Here is a 24,128-nt window from a genome sequence, read left to right as displayed (position 1 = left end):
CAGCAGAACTGTGAATGCTCTCATTAGAGACGGGCTTAGCCTAAAACTATATGCAATATTATAGTCATTTTTTAATTTGAAAATTAATTTAATTTCTTTTGTATAAATTAAATTTTAGTTAAATTAAATAAAGTTAAGTTTGCATTAAAATTTTAAGAAATTCAAATTATTCTTATTTTACAATTCTCAATTGATGTGTTTAGCTGCAGCTGAAGCTGGCTGCGCTGGGGCATGAGCTATGCCCCATTTAATTAGTGTATCATAATGAAGAAGCTGCAACTGAAAAATCTGGACAAAGTTTTTGCTGAAAAGGCGTAAGACGTTTAAGGGAGGATTGAGTAGGTTGAGCTAAGGCTGGCCAAAGGCACAAGGGCTGACGACTAACAGCTCAAGGCAGCGCGGGGATAGGGGTATGGGGGTGGGCTGAAAGTTGGGGTCGCCACTGCGAGTTTCTTATTTATTGTTTTGGCGGTGCGCGGCAGTTGGCCGCTTAATGCCATAAAAAACAAAGGTGCCATGGCGATAAACAATAAAGAGGATACAGATGGGGGTCGCTGCCAAACATTTTATGCAAATTTATGACTTAAACACAAATTTTTACCATTTTTAATTTTTTTTTTTATTTTTTATTTTATTATTAATTTAAAATAGCAAGTGTTTTATACTTGAAGCAAATATAATATATTTATATATTTATATCGCTACTGTCTTACTAGCAAAAAAAAATAAGGAAGGAGGAAGAAGGGAAGGAGGGCAGGAAGCTAACAGCTAAGGTCTTAGTTACTATTTGGACTCTCGCGGTCAGCGTCAGTGCGACTCAGAGCGGAGCGACTCGGAGCTGGAGGCTTTGCTCAGGCTTTTGAGCGGGCCGAGCAGGCTGAGCAGCACTGGCAACAGAATCAGGCCGTGCGCCGCACCAATGAGCACGATGCCCAGGTACATGCGGAAATAGAAGATCTGAAAGACCTGCGACTTGGAAAAGGCCAGCACAATGATGCCAGCGAATTTGGTCAGCGTTATGCCGGACAGGACACTGCTGCCAGTGACGCTGAGCGAGTGGAGCGCACGCTGCTGGGCATTGCCGTGGGCCTGCTTGAAGGAGCGCACGATGTGCGACACGAACTCCACGCCGATGCCCACGCAGACGACCAGATTGACCAGCGAGATGGCGTTGAGCGTTATGTCCCACGCCCACATCATGCCGCCCATATTGATCACAATGCACAGGACCATGAACAGCACGATGAGCGACGATGTGATGTCCAGTCCGGTAATTAGCAGCGTCACAATGAATATGGCCGCCAGCGAGACGCCAAGCGACAGCAGGGCGTCGTCCCAAATGGTTAAATATTGCTCGTAGAATATGAAGAAGACGCAGTAGGGAAACACTTCCGTGTCGACGCCGACGTTGGCCAGCATCGCATTGATTTCGGACTGAACGCGACGCGCCTCACGCAGCGCCGCCACAAACTTGTCCGATGTGGTCGACGTCGTCGAATACTGCATGAAGTTTGTGTCCAGTATGGTGGCCAAGCCCTGGTCATCCAGCGTATAAATGACCGCCTGCCAAGGTAAACGGAGGGGCAGAGTTTGAGACTAGTTGGGGGAGGGGTTGCTGGGGCTACACTTACGTCGGCATAGGCCGCTCGACCCGCCTTGGCGCACTCGGCATCGGGCAGATCGGAGAGAAAGAGGGGCACATACTTGTCGAATGTCTCGGGTGTGGGTCGCAGACCGTCCTCAGTAAACTGTCGCTCGCATGGATAGCAATCGTCGCTCTTGGAATCTGCGAAAGAAGGGCGCGGCTGTAGCACTCGCTGGTCTCCGACGACAACTACTTACTGCTGGGACAGAAGCCGCCCGTCGTGGCATTAATCTTGCAGCAGTCGGCAATGTTGATCCAGTCGATGTAGTCGTCGATCCACGAGGAGGCCGGACGTGCCAGGGCTGTGATCTGCGGGTAGCGCGACTGTATGTAGAGCTGAACGGATATCGAATCGTCGTTGCACTCGACGCCGCCGCAAATGTAATTCTGATGCTCCGGATTGCTGTAGTTGAGGCCTGGCTTGAGCACCCAATAGACGGGCGCGCCCATGGCCAGCAGGTCGTCCATGTAGCGGAAATACTTGACCACGTGCGAGTCCTGCGGCATGGACATTTCCTGATCCAGACCCGGCTCAATCGAGGGCATGACCATCAGGGAGAGCGCCGTGACCACAGTGAACACCAGCAGGACAGTCGTCTTAACGGGTCTGAAGCGGAAATCGAATGCATTGAAATGGAGTGTTTGAACCCATGGGCATGGAACTCACTTGGAGAGCAGGAAGGGAGCATAGAAGTCGTGGAACAGTTTCTCTAGCAGGCCAACGTCATGGGAATCGTCGGGCTTCACGTTGCTCCGCACACAGCACAGCATATCGAGGCGTCCGCTCTTATAGCGCTTCTCGTCGATGGCCATCAGCGCGACAAAGGCGGTGATCTGCAGCAGGAAGTCCAGCAGAATGGCGATCGCGGCGTACATGGCGAACGTCTTCACCGCTGGCATCTCGGAGATGGCGCCAATGGCGAAGCAAGCGAACTCGCTGGTGGCCGTCTGCAGAATGGAGGGTCCCGCCTGGCCGATCGCCTCGCCGATGGCTTCGTGGGTGCTGGCAAAGCGCTTGTGGTCCAGCCTCTGGTACGTGTGCACCATTATGAAGATGTTGTCGACGCCAACGGCCAGCACCAGGAACGGTATTACCTCAATGGCCAGCATAGTGGTCGTCACGCCCATATAGCCCCAGAAGCCCAAGCTGCAAATGACCGAGGCCAGCACAATGACAATGCCGCTCACAGCCAGCATGATGCGTGAGTCACGCAGGAAGCCAATGCAGCTGCGTATGCGTCCGAGTGCGATGGCCACATAGATGAACATAACCAAATAGCTGATGACGACGGTGCTCACTTCACCCTCCGACAGCTCAACAATGGCGTCCTGTATGGAGCGTTCCGCTGAGAAGGCAATGTCCAGATGCTCGCTCTTGTAGCTCTTCATGAAGTCCACGAAGCGCTTCTCCCATTCCAAGCTGATCTCCAGCTTCGCTTCGTCCAGCTGGTTCTTGCCCAAAAAGGTCAGCACCAAGCCAGTGGCTAGCATATAATCGGGATCCTCGCCGTTATCCGTTGGCGGCATGCCGCCCACAGCAATGCCCGGCTCGATGGGTCCGCCAAAGTTGCTGAAGCAGTCCTCCATCATTGGCACGCTGTGCGTTCAGAAATTGCATTTATGATTATATATCTTATCATGCTTATCATGCTATACAGAGTTGACTCTGCTCCAGGTCGAACGACCTGTCACGTTGCCAGCCTCGACTTACCGCAAGCAGTCCTCCAATTGATTCAGATAGTTGATGGTGTAGTTGTTGCTGTCCACATAGGAGTTCTGGAATTTGGCCATGTCGTTCTGGAAGTAGCCATAGATGGACTGAATGACGCAGTCGTCGACGGTGGGCGTTAGACCCGGGTACAGGATGGGCGCATAGCAGATTTTGTCCAGGCTCACGCCGTCGTCGACTCCCAGCTGCATGATTTGCTCCTGCAGTTCGAAGACCTCCTGCAGGAAGTTTTGCTCATAGGCGGGGCCGAAGGTGAGAGTGCCGCTCGCCGCTTCGTGCGTAAACTGAGATAAGAAGATGCGGCAAAAGAGAGCGGAAGGCAGGGAATAAGTGAGTAATTGAATCCTTCTTTCCTTAACTATTGCATGCTTACTGTGTTCTTGTTCAGAGGCTTCACAAACAGCTGATTGGTGCGATAGAAGGGTCCGAAATGTTGATCGAAATAGTCCTTCTCGATGCGCGTCTTGCTCTGTTCGCTGGCCCAGAGCTCGACGGGATCGGTGGTCACGTTCATGTAGCGCACGCCGTAGGCCAGCCCGCCAATGACCCAGGAGCACAAGGCCAGCACGAGCACCGGATGCTTGGCACAGAACGTGCCCCAGCTGCGGCAGCCGCGATACAGAAAGTCGCCGTATAGCGTCGGCATGCAGATGTTGGGTCCTGGCCGATCGCCAATGGCGCCATAGCAGATGAAGCCCGCTATCAGCAGGGCCACAATCAAGGCGATTAGGAAAGTAACGCCATACAGTCCGGCTATCTGCCAGGGATCCTCGTAGCCAGTCGGCGGATCGGTCAGCGGGCAGGACTCGTCGCAATCGATGCAGGCGCACGCGTATTTGCCCTCATAGCTCTGGCCGCACTCCAGCGGATGCACCGCCAGATAGGCATCGTCCGAGCCCTCCGGCGCATCGTCACTCCACATATAGTTGATCACGAAGGGCACATAGTCGTTGTTGACGCCATCGCCCATGAAGAAATACCAACGGCGATAGTCGCAGGTCTTCGCATTGTACGCACCGCAGCCCAGATCCATGGCCGGGCGGCCAGTCTGGGAGTGCTGGATGCTGCTGCAGCTGTCGTAGATTTTCTTGACGCTCTCATCCCGCAGGCGATAGTCGATGTGCTCCACAAAGTTCACGTCCATCGGGTTCTTTGCCACGTAGGGTGTCAGGAAGAGCGACTGATTCTTGGCGCAAGTCATGGCGCAGACGGTGAGGGCCATGTTCAATGTGCATGTGGGGCATCTGGAGTAGACGCCATCGGCCTGACTTAATCCCGAGTCCATGCTAGCTATTTGATCCGCATCGCAGCAAAGTACCAGCTCCTCATCGCCATTGGGGCCCTTGTACTCCGCATAGAGCGTGGGACAGCGCCTGGCAAAGGTGGCCTCGGCCTGCGTGTTATTCAGCAGCAGCGGTGGCCCGTTGTACTCCAGGTTCTGCCAGTGCTCCCCAATCATATGGCTCTCGCCATACCAAATGCAATTGGCCTTTGCACCCAGCTGCACAGCCGTCAACAATAGCAGCGCAACCAACTGAAATTTCATTTCCATTTCAGCAAACACACGCACAAAGCCAAAAGCAAGAAACAAAAAAAAAAAAAAACAAACAAAACGAAACAGGGCCAAAACAAAACAATGCGAAAAAAAACAGAGTAAAAGCCAAATAATTTGATTCGCTACACAGTTGACCAGCCGCCACTCGAAGTGCACCACCCGACCAGCTCGTTAGCTCGTTAACAACTGTTTAATCAATTGAAACTGAAACCACGGTGTCCCCAAGCAGCAAAGTGTGTGGCCACTGCTATTATCAAGCTGAAGTGCTCTCTGCGTGCCACTGATAAGATTTTCGAGACTGATTTCCCGATTAGCTCCGAGCTCCATTAACAACTGACCGCGGCTTATCTGCCCAACGACAGATAAGCCCTTCTGTTGGCTGCCAACGGCTCACAAATCGATTAAACCTCTAAATATACAGAAGAATACATATATATATATATATATATATATATATATATATATATACATTTATATTTGTGTAAATTTTATTGGATTAGCAACACTACTAATTATGGCATTTACTATAGATGGATGGGATTGAATATCCATGAATAAATATTTAATTAAAGAGAAGAGAAGAGAAGAGAAGAGAAGAGAAGAGAAGAGAAGAGAAGAGAAGAGAAGAGAAGAGATAAGAGAAGCCGCGCCGCGCCAGCCTCTCCGTCATCCTCCTCCTCTCCTACCTCCTCTCCTCTCCTCTCCCTCTCCTCTCCTCTCCTCTCCTCTCCTCTCCTCTCTCTCCTCTCCTCTCCTCTCCTCTCCTCTCCTCCTCTCCTCTCCTCTCCGCTCCTCTCCTCTCCTCTCCTCTCCTCTCCTCTCCGCTCCCTCCTCTCCTCTCCTCGCCTCTCCTCGCCTCTCCTCTCCTCTCCTCTCTCTCCTCTCCTCTCCTCTCCTCTCCTCTCTCTCCCCCCCTCTCCTCTCCTCTCCTCTCCGCTCCTCTCCCCTCCTCTCCTCTCCCTCTCTCTCTCTCCCTCTCCTCTCCCTCCTCTCCTCTCCTCTCCTCCCTCTCCTCTCCTCTCCTCTCCTCTCCGCTCCTCTCCTCGCGCTCCTCTCCTCCCTCTCCTCTCCGTCCTCTCCTCTCCTCTCCTCTCCTCTCCTCTCCTCGTCTCTCCTCCCTCCCTCTCCTCTCCTCTCCTCTCCTCTCCTCTCCTCTCCTCTCCTCTCCTCTCCTCTCCTCTCCTCAGCCTCTCCGCTCCGCTCCTTCGAATAGAAGAGAAGAGAAGAGAAGAGGCAACGGCAATTGAACATTTGCCTTCCAGTCAGTCAGTCAGTCAGTCGGGCAGTCAGTGAGTCAGTCAGTCAGTCAGTCAGTCAGCTTGAGTACCGTTATGTAGTATACGATAGATCAATAGGCACAGCTCACACATCAAATGGTTCTTTGGGTCTTTTGTTATGTGAGTCACTTGCTGTTCTTTTTTTACAGAGGCTTTTGTTACCTTGTCGTGCTGCCAGTGGGCGCTGTGTATGGGTTTTATGGTGGGCAAGTGTTTCAGTAATTTGTAGACTCCGGCGACTGTCGCTTATCTGGAATAGGTCTAACAGGTGTTCACTTGAGAAATCGACAGCTAACGACGGTTCAGCTGGAAGGCAAATCATTTTATAGCGCGTTGCACTTATCGCCAGCAGCTGCTAACCCACTCATCGACAGATCGCGGCCGATGCATACCTCAATAAGCTGAGCAGGTGTGAAAAACGGCTGATAAACGGCTGAAGATATACCAATTTTAATAGCATTAATATTTCCGATTACTCACAATTACTAGCATAAGACTAAAAAGTCAATTACAATATCTAAACTTGGGTTTTTTTCTTTTTTTTATGACAATCATCTCGTGTTCTGATAGCAGATAGAAGATAGAAACGCTTATCTAATTATTATTGTATTGCTCCGCTACAACGTGCTTCATGTTGCAGATCTTAATCGCACTATAGCTAAGTTAACTAACCCCTTATCGTATATTTTTTTTTTCATGACAGCTCGATTTCATTTCAATATCAATTCAACTTTTCTGTATAGAAAGGAATTCAGCTTTAAGCCTAGGCAATAGAAGACTAATTCCCCCCATAAGTAGTAGAGTAGCTACAGTAGCTACATCCATATAATGGGTACTCTATGCAACCTATGTACCCTGTACCTACAGCTCATGTTTTACGGATGGCACAGAAGATACTTCAAAGTATATTTAATTTGCGATCATCTTTATGTCTCGTACTTTGAAGCTACATTTAGAGTAGGTACAGTACAAATTATTGCTTATCAACATTGGTACAGTGTTATATCTATTAGGGACAGCGTTATATTTACTGCAGGTACACTGTTATATCTATTGTAGGTACAGCATCATACTTACTGTAGGTACATTTTATATCTACTCTAGGTACAGTGTTATATCTATTGTAGGTACAGCGTATACTTACTTATACTTACTGTAGGTACATCGCCATACTTACTGTAGGTACAGCATTATATCTATTGTAGGTACACTGTTATATCTATTGTAGGTACAGCGTCATACTCACTCCAGGTACATTTTATATCTACTGTAGGTACCTTTCTACTGCAGGTACAGTGTTATATCTACTGTAGGTACAGTTTTATATATATTGTAGGTACAGCGTTATACGTACTCTAGGTACATTTTATATCTATTGTAGGTACAGCGTTATACGTACTCTAGGTACATTTTATATCTATTGTAGGTACAGCGTCATACATACTGTAGGTACATTTTATATATATTGTAGGTACAGCGTTATACGTACTCTAGGTACATTTTATATCTACTGTAGGTAGACTGTTATATCTATTGTAGGTACAATGTTATATCTATTGTAGGTACAATGTTATATCTATTGTAGGTACAGTGTTATATCTATTGTAGGTACACTGTTATATATATTGTAGGTACAGCGTTATAGTTACTCTAGGTACATTTTATATCTACTGTAGGTACACTGTTAAATCTAGTTTAGGTACAGCGAATCAAATCATTGTTACAGCTTACCAACATTGTAGGTACAGGAGGTACACTAGTTATAACAAGTAGATTAAGTAATCCTAAACAAAAATTGATATATATGCTTATATAAGTGCTTATCGTATGTACAGTAGGTACACTTTAAAGCAGTCACAGTTCGTGGTTTAAAGTCACCAAAGTAGGTACAGTAGGCACTGAACGTACTCTATGAAGAACTTCTTTCCGTTGGCTTTCAAATTTAAGCATTTTTTAATCTTCTACCTTCTATCTAAAAGGAAATATCTCAAAGGAAGGATCAGTTCTGACTTCGGCCAACCCGAAACCTTTACCTCCGTTCCGCCTTGTACTTGTACCTGCCTCTTAGTCGTCAACTGAAATAGCTGGGATCAGCTGGTTCTTCAGTAATCGCTGGATTTTCCGTCAGACATTTTCGGTTCATGTCATTGCCGGCTGAGTGAGTAAATAATCAAATAGTTAAGTAAGATATGGAAGATAAGTTCAACTACTCGGAACAAAAACATTCTGTACACGTAACGAGGCATGGGTATACGAACACAAACGAACAGGAACACACAACAGACACAGCTGAATCGGAAGTCTTTTACTCGCCACACCAACGAGTGCCTGCAGCGTCCGACGTTAACAGACATAGTTCAGCGCCCAGATCCTTGAGTGAGTAGCTCAGATGAGCCGGGACGGCAGGTGTTCAGTGGGTTGATCGTTAAGAGAGATTTCTTTCCAGCTGACAACGAATGTCGTTGCATACTTCACGACTTGGCCGAGCAGTATCAAAAGTTGGTGCGAAACATCGCTTGGAATTTGCCGAGGAAGTCGCTGAAGTCGCCGAGGGGTCGCACAGACGCCGAAAGCTGCCCAGTGCTATCGCAGTTGTGTAAGAGCACAAAGGTGCAGTCCGGCTGGCGGTTTGAGGAGCAGGGCTGTTCGCAGCTGGACGATAATTACAAATATATGATTGGGTTCGTGGAGTTCTTTCGCCAGCGCATGTACTATGAGCGGCTGGGCATACCGCTGACATCGTTGGAACTGCTCTATTTGTGCGACACCGAGCAGGACTGCCGCAGGCAGCGGCGCATGTGCCAGGACAGATGTACCCAAACGGACAACGAGCTGCTCGACTATACGTTGCATCGGTTGCGCGGTGGCAACGTCTCTAAGTGCGGCTTGGCGGAAGGCACACTCAGCTCGGAAGTCTATGAGCAGCGGAACACCACGGCAGTCGGTGAGCCAAGCAATCTTAACTTGCAGCTTGCTACAGCATCGAGTCAATACTTTGAAGCGCTTTCGCGTCAGGCTAGCATCTCGGAGGAACAGAGTCGAAATGCCAAGCCCCAGCAAGCCGAGCCGGCTGATCACAGCTGTGGGGATAGGGAAAGTGAAACCCCAATGCCAGCAGCAACCACAGCCGCATCACTAAGAGTTCTAATGTCCCCAGCAACAGCAACGCCACCGACGCCTTTGCCAACGAGTCGCTTGGCGCAGCGAAAGAGTCGGGATTTCCTTAAGCTGCGCAAGAAGCGAAGGCACTTGATAATGGATCAGGGCACAAAAGCGCTACAAAATCAGTCCTCGCTAAGGTTCACATACCAGAGTCTACTAAAGTTCTGGGGCAAGGGCAGGGACAGGGACAGGGACAGGGACAGGGAGTTCAATGATACTGTCAGGTTGATCCATCTGCTGCGACACTCGTCCAAGAACTTCAATCTGCCTGGCAAGGCGGCAGCCCAGCAGATGCTCTTCGATGACATCGATAAAAGCTCCTCGTGCAAGGTGGAAATGCTTTTGGCACCGGACACACCACGGCTGCTGCTCAACGAAATGAGAAGGTCCGGCCTGCTGATGGCGAAGAGCATTACGTTCACGGAGACGTCGTCGCTGCTGCAGCTGGACTGTGCGTCGAGCATTTTGGCTACGGCTCGACTGTCGTTCGAGGCGGGCGGCATGAGGCACGGCTCCGCGGACACGCTCAATGAGGTGTGGTGTAATCCGGGCGTCTTTCTCAACTCCCGCCCGCCAGCAGCGCCGCACACTTCGGGCGAGCGCAAACGGCAACTGCCCATCGATGCGCTCATCGTTGGCTGTGTGGGCGCCCCGATCCTCGGCGAGCAGGCAGCCCGTGCAGCGCTTGAGAAGTGCGCCTTTTTGTCTAGGGAGTTCGACAAGCTCAGCCGAGAGCAACGGGCAAAGGACGTTGCGCTGCGCCTGCAGCAGCTGCGCCTCTTTCAGGCCAAGGCCAGCCGCGACTACATTTCCTTGATGCGCGCGCACGAGTCCCGCGACTGCCAGCGGCACAGCAGCGGCAAAGCGATCCCCAGGCTCTTTGAATGCCCACTGAACAAGCCGAGCTGTGTGCCTCTGCTCAGCGAGTCGATGCTGGCGCACTTTCTGCATATGCACCTCAGCGAGCCCGGCTTATCCCTAAACGAGCTGTATGAGCGGGATCAGGTGCTGATCATGTTTCAGCCGCGCTCCTTTCGGCGCTCGCGCAACGTCTGCCTGTCGATGATCGCCTTTGCCTTTGCCGGCGCCAAGAGCAAGTCTGCCGATCCCCCCGTCTCGCCTTATATGCCCGTCTACAATGTGGGCTTGCCCGACATATATAGCGAATACGCGGGCCACCTGCCGCTCTTTGTGATGGCCTGTCGCACCCGTCTGCGGCGCAGGGGCCGCACGGCGAATCGACGCGATTTGGGACGCGACTCGTCCAATCCGGCGTTTTCGACGCCCGGCAGACAGGGCGCGGGTGAGTGTGTCATGGCCTTGTGGCTGGTCAGCGTCGAGCTGACGAGGCCCGTGCACGTGCAAATGACCGTTTTCAATCGGCGCGTCGACATCAGCCGAAGCTCCATCATGCAGGTGCGCGGTCTAAACAAATGCCACGACTGCGACAAGTTTATGCTGAAAAGTCAAAACTATTTGCGCCTAACCGGACAGGACCTGCGCGTGCTGACCAACAACTACACGGAGCCCATCTACCTGGAGCTCTCCGTTCAGGACTATGCGCGTCCGTCCGTCCGCGACAGACATTAAAATGCGCTGATCTCAAAGTATACGCATTTTTCTATTGAAATGACCAAGCAGAAGGACATCGAGAGCACGCGCTCTGAGATGGGCTGAACAAATTTATTTACAATTTTTAGCTACTAAATGCAACTTTTCACTTTTGGCGAACACCCAAAGTCAATTAGGATCTGCTCAAGGTAAAATTTCGCTAATGCTCCTTTTGAAGATGGTAAAAGGCATAAAAGGAACAAATCAAATTGGTATAGAACGAGCCATAAATTTTTGTTAAGTTTATAAATTTTCTTTTTAACTATTTTTTTAAATAAATGTGCTTTTTTGAGAGAGGAATAAAAAATTATATGGAATATGAGATTCTGTTCCTTCGTACTGTTCGTCCTTCTCTCCAACCCATTGTCCGCTAGTTCGTATATTCCTGTTTCAGATCCTTCGCCTTCCGAACACATTTATCCTTGGCTACTTCTGCACTCCGAACTTTCTTAGGACGCTGATTCTATTGTATTGCAATAAGTGTGAGCGAGACGAGCATAGTTCGCACTTTAACAGTTCTTATTGGAAGTGGAACATCTGATTAGATTTATATATTAGTATATTCATATTTTTTTTCAGCAAGCTTAATAGTGATCTTGCTGCTCACATTTTCTGTGGCTTTTGTTATTGTCTGCGCTTTAACAGTGCAAAAGCTTTTATTCGCTCACTGGTAATGCTAACTGTTAAGAGAATGTTAAACTGGTGTTCTCTTTGGTTCGTTCTCTGCTATTGCTTGCTGCTTGCGTCGCTGTCGCTCTCAACGACGAAGTGCAGCAAGCGGCGGCTTTATTTATTTTTTAATGCCGGGCAGAATGCTATTGAACTCGCACACACACACATTCATACACAAATATACATATATTTATATATACATATATATGTATTTATATATATGTATTAGTAGAGAGTATTTAGCATTTTGGCAACTGCTGCTGTTGCCGCAAAATGCATAATGCATGAAATTGTTGCCGGCATACAGGAGGCAGCTAATTTGATTAGCTTGACTTGGCTGTCATCTTAGGAAAACATAAAACGCAAATGGAAATACAAAAATCAGATGTCAACAGCGACATTTAACAGCCAAATGGCTAATTGAGCCACTGTCAGATTATTTAATTGCGAAACCGTTAACAAATGCATTCAAAGTGCGATGTGTAAGACACGTGTTCTGAAAATCCAGACCTACATGAACAATCTGAAGCAGCGGCAGTGGCAGAGGCAGCGACAGAGGTAGTGGCAGCGGCAGCGGCAGCGGCAGCTTGAACGCATCTGCAAAGCGGCCCCCTTAAGCCCAGCAACGCAATGTTCCCGAAAATCTGTTCCCGTTCCCGTTCCCGTTCCCGTTCCCTTTCCCGTTCCAGCGAACTAGCTTCGTACGTTCCAGGCGCATTCTGGAAAATTGTGTCAAGCTGACGACACAATTTTCAAATCGCATGCCCGGAGTTGCAGTTGGCTTCCCAAAAACAATCACAAAAAAGAAACGAGAAGAAGAAACAGAGTAAGAGTGTGAAGAGAGCGAGAGAGCGAGCGCGAGCGCGAGCGCGATGGCCGGCAGAGCGACAGACAGCCCAACATAGAAAGACAGACAGACAGACAAACAGACAGAGAGAGAGAGAGGGAGAGAGAGAGTGTGTGCGAGAGCGTCCAAATAAACTGCCGTCGTAAGCTGCCGTTGCACTAATAATGGCAAAGGTATATCGCTCCGGTACAGTAGCGTAACAGGAAGTGGTGCATTAACACGCACCGCAGCTGATGACGACGACGTCGCCCAAAACTTCAACTGGCCCGGGCCCCAAAAGAGCGCGTCATTTAAATTGATAACAATAACAAATTGGCAAAACAAAAACAAAAACAAATAAATTAAGGAGAAGTTTAAACAAAAGTGCGCGAGCCTTGTGTTGTTATTTTTTGTATTATTATTCCATATATATAAGTATGTATTTGTGTGTGTGTGTGTGCGCTTAGCTTTTGATTTCGCGCAACTCCTTCCGATTGCATCACCAAAATAGTCAGCTGCAGTCTTAACTTTTAACCTAACGGATTAGGCACAGGCAGCGACGTGACTTCGACGTCATCTGTGACGTCGCAAGTGGGCGACTGTCTGTATGTGTGTGCTGCTCGTGCATGTGTGTGAGTGTGTCATCAATTTTTTGCATTTTGCAGCCCTAAAATGAGCAAACGAATGACGTAGATCTCCATTGATGTTCCGTTGCGTTTCATTTCGCAATTCGCAATTCGCGTTTCTCATTTGGTTGCGGCAAAAACAGCCGAAAAACCTAAAAACCGACAAAACCGGCTACACAAATGTTAAGCAAGAGAGAGCGAGCAGGTCAGCGTGCTTGTGTTGGGCCGCGTGAGTGTGTGCGATAGGAAGAGCGATGCGGATGCCGCTGACGCAGTCGCTGCCGAAGTCCGACGACTGCCGACTGCCGAAGCATCAAATGCCGAGCTCGAAAAACGTGCACACGTGCAGCATGCAGACGGACGGGCAGGCGACAAGAACTTTTTCGGTGTGAATGCCTTCTGCACAAAAACGTGGTTTTTCGGCTGTCAGCGTTGCAGCGTTGACGTCGCTGCCAGTCGCCGCGGTCGCAGTCGGCGTCAACGTTAGCGCTGCTGCGTTTTGTTCTCTTCCTCATTGGGTAGTTGCAATTCCTGCTCGCTCGTAACTGTTAAACATTTTAACAGCTTCGCAGTCGACCGCTAACAGTTCAATGGCGCGTCGCTATTAGCTAACAGGCGCTGTACTGTAATCGTTCTTTTTGTTGCATACGCTGAGGCACAATGGAAAAACTGTTATATGAGATCGCTGCGCAGCACTTAGAAGTGACTCGAAACTGTTTCGCATGCGTTCTTGTGGAATAAATATCAGTTGCGCTTATAGAGAAATTGGATGGAAGTTAATGAGATTTGCTTAAGTGGAATATGTACAATTTTTGATTAAATATCTCTCATACGCCACGTGGAACTTGTCGAAATTTAATAAGAAATTTGAGTTAGCTAATCATTACATTACTATCTGTTTTTTATGTTAATGCATGCATAAAAACAAACAAGTTAGAACAACAACATGCAACATGCAACATAAAACGACAACAGCTGCAACTGCAAACAGTTTCTGTTCTGTTTGGCAAGCAAAGCCGGCTCCGGCTCCGGCTCCGGCTCCGTCTTTGACTTTGGCTCTGTTCCCAGCTCTTTGCCACCGGCTGTTGTTGTTGTTGTAGTTGTTGCTTGCTGCTTCCGTTAGTTGCCGGAAGTTGCACGAAGTGCACAAAAGCTTTCGGCTCTTAGTTCTCTGGCCCTGTTAACAGTTAGCTGAGAGCAGGAGAAACGCCAACCAAATGCAAATGTTGTTTGGCCTGCCAAATTGGCAATGGCCAAAAGACAAAAGCACAAACACCGACGACAAAGAGCAGCGCAACAGCCGTCGTCGTTGTCGCAGTCAGCGCTAGCGTTGGCAGAACTCGCTGCTACTGCTACTGCTGATGTTGTTCTTGTTCTTGTTGTTGGCTAAAAGTGTAGTTGGGTCTCATCACAGTCGCAGTCGCATCTCGGTCTTATTCGTGTGCGGCGCTTCACCGCTAAGCGACGTCTGAAATATATTTCGCTGCCTACACTGCTGCTGCTTCACGACGACTACACAAAGCGTATGTATGTGTGTGTTGTGTGTGTGGGTATGTGTGTGTGTGTCTGCGCCTGAGTATCGTTTCGGTTGCCTTCGGCTAGTCGTTCGTGCGCGTCGTTATAGTTCGGCAATTCGTTCGCTTTTCAACATTCGTTCGTACCATTCGTTGGGGTCGTCGTTGCTGCTGCTGCTGCTGTCGACGCTGCTGCTGCGGTAGCGGCTGCTAATGCTTGCTGCTGCTGCTTCCAAACGTTCGCTGGCCATGCAGCAAAAACAGTTTACATTTGTTTTTCCGCGTGCTCGCACACGTTGACTGACACGGTCTGCGACTCAGCGAGCGAGCTTTGTCTGTCTGTCTGTCTGTCTGTGTGTGTGTGTGTTTTTTTGTACATATGTGTGTATTTGTGTGTGTGTTTGTGTGACCGGAGTGCCGACCCGGAGTTGCCACAGACTGACCGGAGTTGCATGGCCGAACTAAAAGCACTCGAGCTTGCTCCAGTTACTGGCCTGGTCCGGTCGCTGCAACTGCAACTGCAACTGCAACTGCAACAGCCACAACCACATTAGATCAGCTAATGGCAACACCAATACAACCAGTAAGCCCCAAAACCCCATCCCACCTCCATCCGGTTCGACCATTGCATACCATATAGATTTATATATATATATATATATATATATATATATATATATATATATCTATATCTATGCATTTGATATTTGGAAAAGTTCAGTTCAGATTAATTTTCGTTTTCATTTTCGATTTCGAATTCGAATTCGGTTTTTTGATTTTGATTTGAAGTTCGACTGCTGCAGCTCGGCTTCGGCTGGCGGCTCGTGCCTGGCGGCCGAAGCTGCTGCCAGCAGCGAAGGTGGAGTTGCAGCTTAACGCTGAGCGCTACGGACGACGCGTCGTGAGTCGTGTCGAGATCGGAGCCCCGCGCGGAAGTGCAGTGTTAAAAGCGGCTGCGGAAACGGAAGCTCAAAGAACGGTTAACAAGCACACACTTTCCACACAGTCAGCCAGCCAGCAAGCCAGTCAGCCATCGATGCTTAGTAAATTAAGGACTGCTGTGCGCAAACGCACAGACACGGCACTTGCCCAAATACCCAACTAACGATACTTCTTCTGCTTCCACTTCCACTTCGAGTTGATTTTTCAGTTTTTTTTTTATATTTTACTCTCGCACAATTTTTTTCACAATTTTTTTAATGTGATCCACACGAAAATCAAATAACAGCAGCAACAACAATTCGCGATGTTGTCAGCTAGCAAACGTTCGAAATCGATGAAACAAAATGCAGTGCATAAAACAAATGAAACATGAAAGCGTAACAACGGCAGTGGCAACAACAACAAGCCACGACAACGGCAAAAACGGCTCGCGAGCAGTAAAAAAAGTGTAATTAACCAAAATAGAGCAAACACCAATGGAGAAGAACCGCAAAATCAAATCAAAGATTAATAATAGTTTGTTTTATGCATAAATAGAAGAAGACAATAAATGAAATGTTTAAGAGGTGTGTGTGTCTCTCTCTCTCTCTCCATCTCTTTCTCTCTGTGTGTTTGTGTGTGTGCGATCAGCAGCGTAGCAGCTTGCAAACTTTTTTAAAGTGAACAACTTAAGTAGATTAATATATATATAAATTAATATAATTATGAAAAGACTTCTTAAAAATATTTTGTTTATCAGTTATTAGTTCAAATTATTTTATGAAAAAATATTTATATGAATTATATAATTAAAAATTTTTATATAAAAAATGCATTTAAAAAATATTTAATAAAAATTTGGTCATTTACAAAGAGAAAAATTGAATTTATATTAGTCTTTATTTTATTTTAAATTTAATAATTTATTTTTATGAGTAACTTAAAAATAATTAATATAATTTTAAATATTTAAATATTAATATAAATTTAAATATTTTTTTCCTCATGTGATGCCAAGAAAATTTATTAAAAAACTCCAGTACTATTATTAATATTATTAAAATTGAAGAAGAAATTTCTACGTGATATTTTTTGAAAAATTTAATGGAAGTGTTGAGTTAAACAAATTGAATTTTAATTGTTTTTATTTTGAAATTTATTTGCAATATTCAATATATATGTATATATATGTTCATTCATTAATATTTTCTAAACATTTCAACAATGTTTCAGTGCAATAAACTTATTTAATTTCTGCACACTTCAAAGCGCTCTGATATTATTAATCAAAATAAGTAATTGTGCAAGATTTTTCTTTATGTTTTATTTATGTATTTTTTTTGTGTGCTGCTAATGCTCGTTCACAGAGCGAGAAGGGCGTATTAGTTAGCCTGAATAGATTTGAGCTGATTTGAGTGCAGTTATGGGCTCGTTTGGCCAGGTGTATTGCAGGTGTGTGACGTGTGTGAAAAACTGAAGTATCTAGAACTGAAGTATCTAGATAGATCTAGCTATCTATCGATCCGTAAATATATCTAATTTATATCTGCGAACGAGCATTACGTAGTTGCTATTGTTGCTGTTGCTATTTGTTATTTATTTAAACACGTTTTGGACAAAAATTATGGCGTCAGCTGCGCGGCAAGATATAAACAATGAAAATAGGCAAACAGCAGAGAGATGAGAAGAAGAAGAAGCAGGAGAAAGAGAGAAGAAACTATTATTCTCTTGCGTATAATTGTTGTTGTTTGTGCGCTCATTTCGCGCAACTTGTCGAAATCAAATAAATCTTGAGTTTGAAATGATTTTTCACGTCTTTGCCGGCCAGCATTTCGTTCCATTGTATTTTGTATACCACTCCAAGTGGCCAAATAGGGTATACCCAACGCAGTATATATAGATGTATTCTATTCTATTCAGAAATTCCGTCGGTCAGTCTAGAGAGTTCAAGCAGGAGCTGCGAATGTCGAGCCACCTTTAGTCAAATTGAGTTTCAAATAATCGATAGCCTTTAATCGGAATACATCTAGCTTATTTATAAACGTCTATTGGGTATTTTTCCGTCGAATACTCCCGACTCTTTCTTTGTTGTTAGTTTTTTTTTTGTTTTTGTATTTGAAATTCCGGCCATTCCGTTGTTCCGCGCAACTGGGGGAATCATTTGAGTTTCACATGGATCTATTAATAATTTGATGCATTGCCCTCGTCGTCATCTACGGTCAGTGTGGTCGGTGTCTTTGTTCAATGACTAAACGCCTCATATGAGTTCCCATTTCTGTTTATAGCGCCATCTTAGAGCTAATTAGAAATCTCTTTCATCTTCTGACAAACTCTCAAATTCCAATTATGCAATTCCAATGTGAGCCTTAACCGATTTGACAAATTCGAACTATAGATCATTATCATATATATTTAAGTGTAATCTTGTCTGTTTGTTGGTGTGTAAAGTGTGAACTTATCGATAGGGCCATGTCCGTCTGTCCATCTGTATGTTACTCGTGAACTATACACAGTCAAGTTCAGATATTTGAGATATATATTATCTGACATGCAAGTAAATTTGTAGTTTAACATTTCTTTGGTATCAATTAAAATCTATGTAGACCGGATAAGTTAGAAAGGGGTGTAGAGATAGTAGAGTTATTCGACTGTTTATTTCTGGCTGAAGTTAATGAAAAAATCAACTCAATTTTTGTATAAATATAAATAAATAAATATATATATATATATATATATATATATATATATATTTATTATTATATATTATATTTATTATATATATATATATATATATATATATATATATATAATAAATATAGTATTTATAATCTTTATAATATACTTGTATATTGTATTGTCGGCTATATTATTAGCTCTGTTTTCTTGGCCTTCTTTCTTATTATTGCTTATTTTATATTGATTTATTCCCAAAGAAGGAAATTGTGTCTAAAAATTATTTTCATTACTTAAAGTTTTTTTCGGGGTTGATTATCAACAATTTCTGTAATATGTCTTCTGCCACTTTTTCTAGCCTCAATTCAATTTTTTGGCTGAAATATCAAATTAAATCAGAAACAGATTTGGTTTTATAATATTCTTTAGAGTTTACAGAATTAGTTTAGTATTTTTATAAATTAAATTTTACTTTTAATTTTTTATATTATGTATTATTATTATATTAGCTCAGTTTTTTGCTAGGGTAAGCGAAAACTGTTTTTAAATCTCAGCAGACTTTAAAGCTTTTTATCTTATATAAATTTGCTGCAAAAGCTGTTGCAGATTTTGATTTGATATATATTTCGAGCTCTTTTACCATAAATTAATTTATATATATATATATATATATATATATATATATTTTTTTTTTTGTTGGTTGTATTCGAGAGTTGATAAAGGTGAAAAGGAATTTGAAATGTGAACCTTTCACGATTTAAATAATTCCGTTTTATACGCTTAAATGAAAAAGTGGCAATTGGTGACATTAACATACAAATATATATATATACATATATATATATATATATAGGTTATATATATATCGAGTATTTTCGCATTTAGCTCTATTTTAACACCATGTAACACTATCAAGAAAAAAAAAAAAACAAATGAATTGAATAACATGACATATGAAATTTAATTTCAATTTTATTTTAATTTGTGCAGAGGTGGACAGACAGGGAAAGAAAGGCAGAGATAGAGAGATGGAGAAAAAATCATAACCATAAACTGAATACAAAAAATAGAGAGAGCGAAAAAAAAACGAGAATTGCAACAAAAATAAATTATAAAATGTGGCATTAAATTGATATCATATTCCGAAAGGACAACAGCTGCAAATGCGTTTTTTTTAATACTCTGAACCAAATTGAAAATGGGAATTGAGTGCATAAAGTTCGTGCTACAATTTATGATGATGAGGTATGGTTGACACCATATAAAGTATATATATTCCCGAACAACAGTCGCGTGGAAGTAATTGTGTCATTCTCGATATAATCTTTAATAGTAGTTATGAAAATGTCACTAAATATGAAGATTATATAAATTTATGAATATATGTATAACTCTTGGAATAGCTAGCTCAAAGATAGCTTTACCTGGTATCTAAGGCAGTTGTGTCTATAGCTCAACATCTGCAGGATTTTAGAAGATACCTAGCCAAAGCTCTGCTATACTGTTCATAGAAATGTACCTTTCCGAAATACTAAAAATAGTTTTAACTATAGGAATTCTTGGAATTGTTTCATATAGAACTTCCATTGAGTCGAGAAAAAGCTTTATATTAGGGTATATTAGCTGCGGCTACTGCTCCTGCTCCTATACATATATAACCATAAATTATTATTTATATACAAGTGTACATAGATTTTTTTGTTGGCCTAATATATGTGTATGCTATAGTTTATATATGTGTGTGAATGTGTGAGTGGCTGCTGTTGTTGTTGCTGCTACATGTAGGCTCGGCCTAGTCGCCATACAATGCGGGCTTAAAACAAAAGTGACATGGCTTCCTTTATTATCTGCGACACATCCTTTCATTGTGTTGGTATTTTGGTTGTTTCGGCTGTTTCGTTGTTTGTTTGGCCCCGTTGTCCTATTTTAAATGGTCTTTGGGTCGCCCCAGGCTAGAGAGCACGCATTAAACTCTCTTTAATACACTTGCACTTCATGCATGCCTGCCTATGCATATCGTTCTCTCCCACTCCCTCTGCTTGTCCCGCTGCCGCTCACTCATTTATTTGTATTGTTGTGCATGTGTTTGTGTTTGTGTTTGTGTTTGTTAGCGAGGCTTTGCTTGCCTGCCGCAGCTATTGCCATTAAATCAGACAGAGACACCGCACACGCACGCATATGCATTCTCGCTCGCACACAAACGTAATTGTATGCAGCCAGTCTAAATAGCAATTACATATGCTCTGTCTCATTCGCTCACGCGCGCTCTGTCAGCGCGCGTGTGTATGTGTATGGCTCTCTGTCGCTCTCGTTATATATGTGATTAAGATACGCCGCCTTTGCCAGCGCATCGGAAATGCACCAAAATAAAAAACAAAAAAAATTATGATAAAAAAAGAAGGAAGCAGGACAACGCTGACTGCAGAACACGAACAAGACGAACAACAACAACAACGGCAACAAGATGCGCTTGCAAGTATGCTGCGAAAATCTGCTGGTTGCAAGGTGGCAGGGCGCGCGGTTTGTGTGCTTAATAGCGCGGCGTGAACTTACTTAAAATGCATTCTATGCACTTGGAACATAGCAGAGATTGGCAGCTGCGGAGGGGCCCAAGCAAACAAACAAAAGTTGTCTAGTCACGAGGCCAATGGGAACAGGCGTTTGCCGTTTGTTTGTTGCAGCCATGTTGCAGATGTTGCCCTGAGTCGTGGCGCGTAGCAACATGAATGTGGCGGAGTCTGTGCCCAAGTCGCCCTCTTCGCTCTTTCTCTTCTCTCTCTCTCTCTCTCTCTCGCATAGAGGCGTTGCCCCATTGGCATGACACGCAATAATAATAATTTGTGTTTCTTGTGCTTGACTCTAATGCCCTCGCGCTATCCATTGTGAGCTCGCTTTACCGTTAGCCATTTGAGTTCCCTCAAGTTGCGGGCAAATCTAAGAAAAAACTTTAATACAATTAGTTTTGTTATTATTTACCAACAATTTTATCGGAATTTTAATAAGTTTCAATTGTCTTATACTTTGACTAGGAAAGCTATCTTAGAGCCCAACTCGACTAGACTTATATATGATCTATATATAGTTCGATAAGCGATATATCGAACCACAACACGTCAGTCTGTGTTCATGATGTGTTTCTTGCATAATTTTTCATAGAAAGACATGAGTTTGATATAGCTAAACTCGAGTCGCGGCCAACAACATACTGACCGACATTCCCATTGACTACAACTTCGTCATCGCCATCGCCATCGCCATTGCCATCGCCATCGCCATCGCCATCGCCATCGCCATCGCCTTTGTGTTTGTCGCGAAAACGAAAGCAGCCCGGAAATGCTGGCTCTGTGTATTGCCCCATATTGGTTTGGCTCGGCGTCTGTGAGCGCGAGGTGTGCCTCATTATGCATATAAGCTCTTTGCCCCCAACTGAATCCACAAAGGTGTGTGTGTGTGTGTGTGTGTAGTAACTAGGTTTGTCTGAGAGTTTCACCTCGTGGCCGTTGCCTCATTAAAGTGTTTTCCATTTGTTACCTCATTTCGCTCGCTCGCTCGTTCGCTCTTGCCAAGACTCAATCAATTTTTTCGGCTTCTTCTTTTCGTTACATTTTCGTATGCAATTTTCTCATTTTCATTGTCTGTGTGTGTGTGTGTGTGTGTGTGTGAGTCGTTGTTAAATAGCATTCTTATTGCTGCACTTGTATTTGTTGCAAAAGTAGGACACTCTGCTGCAGGTAGGCAGTTTGCTGTGGCATGGTTTGGGCATAAAATGTGCAACACAAAAGTTTCGTTATTATTGGCTTATGAGGTGAAATTTATTGCAGCATAACTCTGCCAGCACCTCCCCGCCCCCTCTCCTTGGCCGCCTGCTTCATTCTTAGGGTAAAGTTTTTAGTGTTTCCGGGTCGACATGTTGCGAAAGTTGTTAGATGAAAATTTATGCTATAATAAGAGAAAGTTGATTAGGCTTGAAAATGTAATTATGTGCTTAAGAGAAAATTCTAGAAAAAAAATACCCACACACACATATAAACACGAAAGGAAAACTCTAAAAACTGATTAAGAAATAGTTTGAAATGAAAATAATATGAAAATGCAAACTAGAAATGTAAGAAAAATGCAATTTCCATTGTAAGCCACTGGGAAATTGTTGAAGTTTTTCAATGCTCGATTCTCAAAGATCTCAAAACTCTTCTCTCATTATAGCACACAAAGATGTCGGAGTGAACAAGTTGATAATGAAGCGAATATGAGGAGATGAAGTATTAAAACAGTTAAAGACTTGAAAAACCAAAAACAACAGATCAAAGACAGAAAACAGACAAGAAACAAATAGAAAATAAAATAAAGTCAAGTAAATAAATAAACAGAATGCATTAAGTACTCAAATATTTAATCATTAACTTATTTAAAATAAACTAAAGTAATACAAATAATTATTAAATTATTTAATTAAATACATAATAAATACATGAAGCTCAAATAGACTGAAATAGAGTCCAAATATATTACGAAAGTAAATGCAATTAATTATACATATCATAAAATAATTAGCAATTGCATTTAAGTTATTAATATAAACAAATAGAAAACAACAACAACAACAACAACAACAACAACAAACAACCAACAATAAAAACAAATAAGTAAGAACAATCCATAGCCAAAAGTCAATAAACGAAACAACAACTGCAATTTGTTGCCTATAACTATTAACAACAACAACAACAACAAATCGCGTTTACAAAAGTGACAAAAAAGTGAGAAGTAAACAAAAACAACGAAATTTGTTGGTTGCAAGCGGCGCACGGGCGTCATGTGACTCCTCCTCGGCACACAACGACAACCACACAACAATTAAAATATTTTTACAGCAATAACGACAGCAGCAACATTCGACAACAGCGACATGCGGCGCCAAACAAACAACATTTAATTCGTTCAAGCCAATGCAAAAGAAAACTTTACGCGCCTAAAGCAACAAAGACAGCAAAGCAAGAAAAAAAGGGAGCAACAACATCAGCAACAGCAGCCGCAACGACAACAACAACAACGACGACAATAATAATTTAAAAAACAACAGCAAATCAAAGCAAACATCAGCCAGGTAAGTTGCGAGGGGAAGGCATAAAACTGCCGTTGATTGATATTCTACAATATTTGAGAGAGAAGCAGAAAGAGCGAGAGAGAGCGAGGGAGAAAGAGAAAACAAATTTGCCTTCGCTGCGAGATTCCAACAATTTTTTTCACGCTCATTGACAGCAGGGGAAATTGTGTATGTGTGTGTGAGTGGGTGGGTGGGTGGTTGGTGGCTGGGTGGCTGTGTGAAAGGAAATTGTATTGCAGCTGAAGCATTTGAGCTATTCATTCCATCAATTGGAATCTCATAAAATACTCGTTTAATATTAATGTAATTTTCTCAAGAACACAAACTGTGTGGAGTGCCTTATATATACATATATACGATACATACTCTATATATATATATATATATATATATATATATATATATATATATATATATATATATATATATATATATATATATATATATATATATATGCATAATCACATAGAGATATGTTGCAAACATAAACAAGAACACAGAAAAAGTTGATGACTGAATTTGTGTAATGAAAAAAAAACCTGAAATATTATAGTTGATGCCAGTTGATGCCAGATAAGTTGAGGCTTAGAAGTCGAACATTTTAATGACAAATTTGAGCTAGAAAAGTCTTTAGATGCAAAACCCTGGAAAAGCCTGATTGATTAAGTGATGAGCACAGGATCAAAGGCAAGAAGTCCAGACTAAATATGAGTGTCCATTGGTATAAATATATAAATAGTGTATTCATATTCATGTACAATATTCATATTCATATGCACATTCAGCATTTTTATTCAATATTCATATTCAAAA

The 24,128-nt window shown here is 43.6% G+C and overlaps 3 protein-coding genes across 5 annotated transcripts in view; 2 read left to right on the top strand and 1 right to left on the bottom strand.

The window, feature by feature from the left end:
- Window positions 1–710: 710 nt before the first annotated feature.
- Window positions 711–4,962, bottom strand: LOC111593061 (NPC intracellular cholesterol transporter 1 homolog 1b). The gene is made up of 6 exons (XM_023305635.2): window positions 3,748–4,962; window positions 3,357–3,658; window positions 2,313–3,242; window positions 1,843–2,252; window positions 1,632–1,786; window positions 711–1,563 (listed from the first exon to the last, which is right to left on the bottom strand). Exons 1-6 carry the CDS (start codon window positions 4,924–4,926, stop codon window positions 808–810), a joined length of 3,732 nt encoding a protein of 1,243 aa, XP_023161403.2. The 5' UTR covers window positions 4,927–4,962; the 3' UTR covers window positions 711–807.
- Window positions 4,963–8,335: 3,373 nt separating this feature from the next.
- Window positions 8,336–11,225, top strand: LOC111593013. The gene is made up of 2 exons (XM_023305552.2): window positions 8,336–8,582; window positions 8,653–11,225. The coding sequence occupies exons 1-2, from the start codon at window positions 8,396–8,398 to the stop codon at window positions 10,956–10,958; spliced, it is 2,493 nt and encodes an 830-aa protein (XP_023161320.2). The 5' UTR covers window positions 8,336–8,395; the 3' UTR covers window positions 10,959–11,225.
- Window positions 11,226–14,976: 3,751 nt separating this feature from the next.
- Window positions 14,977–24,128, top strand: part of LOC111593001 (innexin shaking-B) — a 151,865-nt gene continuing 142,713 nt past the window's right edge. Inside the window, exon 1 of one of the 3 annotated variants that reach the window (XM_030223434.1) lies at window positions 14,977–15,200. The gene's annotated coding sequence lies outside the window, so the exon portion shown is untranslated. Of the gene's footprint in view, window positions 15,201–23,255; window positions 23,316–24,128 lie in introns of those variants that run through there. The other 2 variants (XM_030223433.1, XM_023305524.2) reach the window with 2 other exon arrangements.

The sequence above is a fragment of the Drosophila hydei genome, unplaced genomic scaffold, assembly GCF_003285905.1.
Source record: "Drosophila hydei strain 15085-1641.00,03,60 unplaced genomic scaffold, DhydRS2 tig00000211-arrow-pilon, whole genome shotgun sequence".
NCBI classification, from domain to species: Eukaryota; Metazoa; Arthropoda; class Insecta; order Diptera; family Drosophilidae; genus Drosophila; species Drosophila hydei.
This window is presented reverse-complemented; position numbering and strand designations above follow the sequence as displayed.

Excerpts from the sequence above, each read along its gene's own strand:
- LOC111593013 (XM_023305552.2), top strand. The coding sequence starts at position 8,396 with ATGGAAGATAAGTTCAACTACTCGGAACAAAAACATTCTGTACACGTA. Across the intron at positions 8,583-8,652 it reads TTCAGCGCCCAGATCCTTGA|CTGACAACGAATGTCGTTGC; the intron begins GTGAGTAGCTCA and ends ATTTCTTTCCAG.
- LOC111593061 (XM_023305635.2), bottom strand. The coding sequence starts at position 4,926 with ATGGAAATGAAATTTCAGTTGGTTGCGCTGCTATTGTTGACGGCTGTG. Across the intron at positions 3,659-3,747 it reads AGCCTCTGAACAAGAACACA|TTTACGCACGAAGCGGCGAG; the intron begins GTAAGCATGCAA and ends TTCTTATCTCAG. Across the intron at positions 3,243-3,356 it reads CAATTGGAGGACTGCTTGCG|CGTGCCAATGATGGAGGACT; the intron begins GTAAGTCGAGGC and ends CTGAACGCACAG.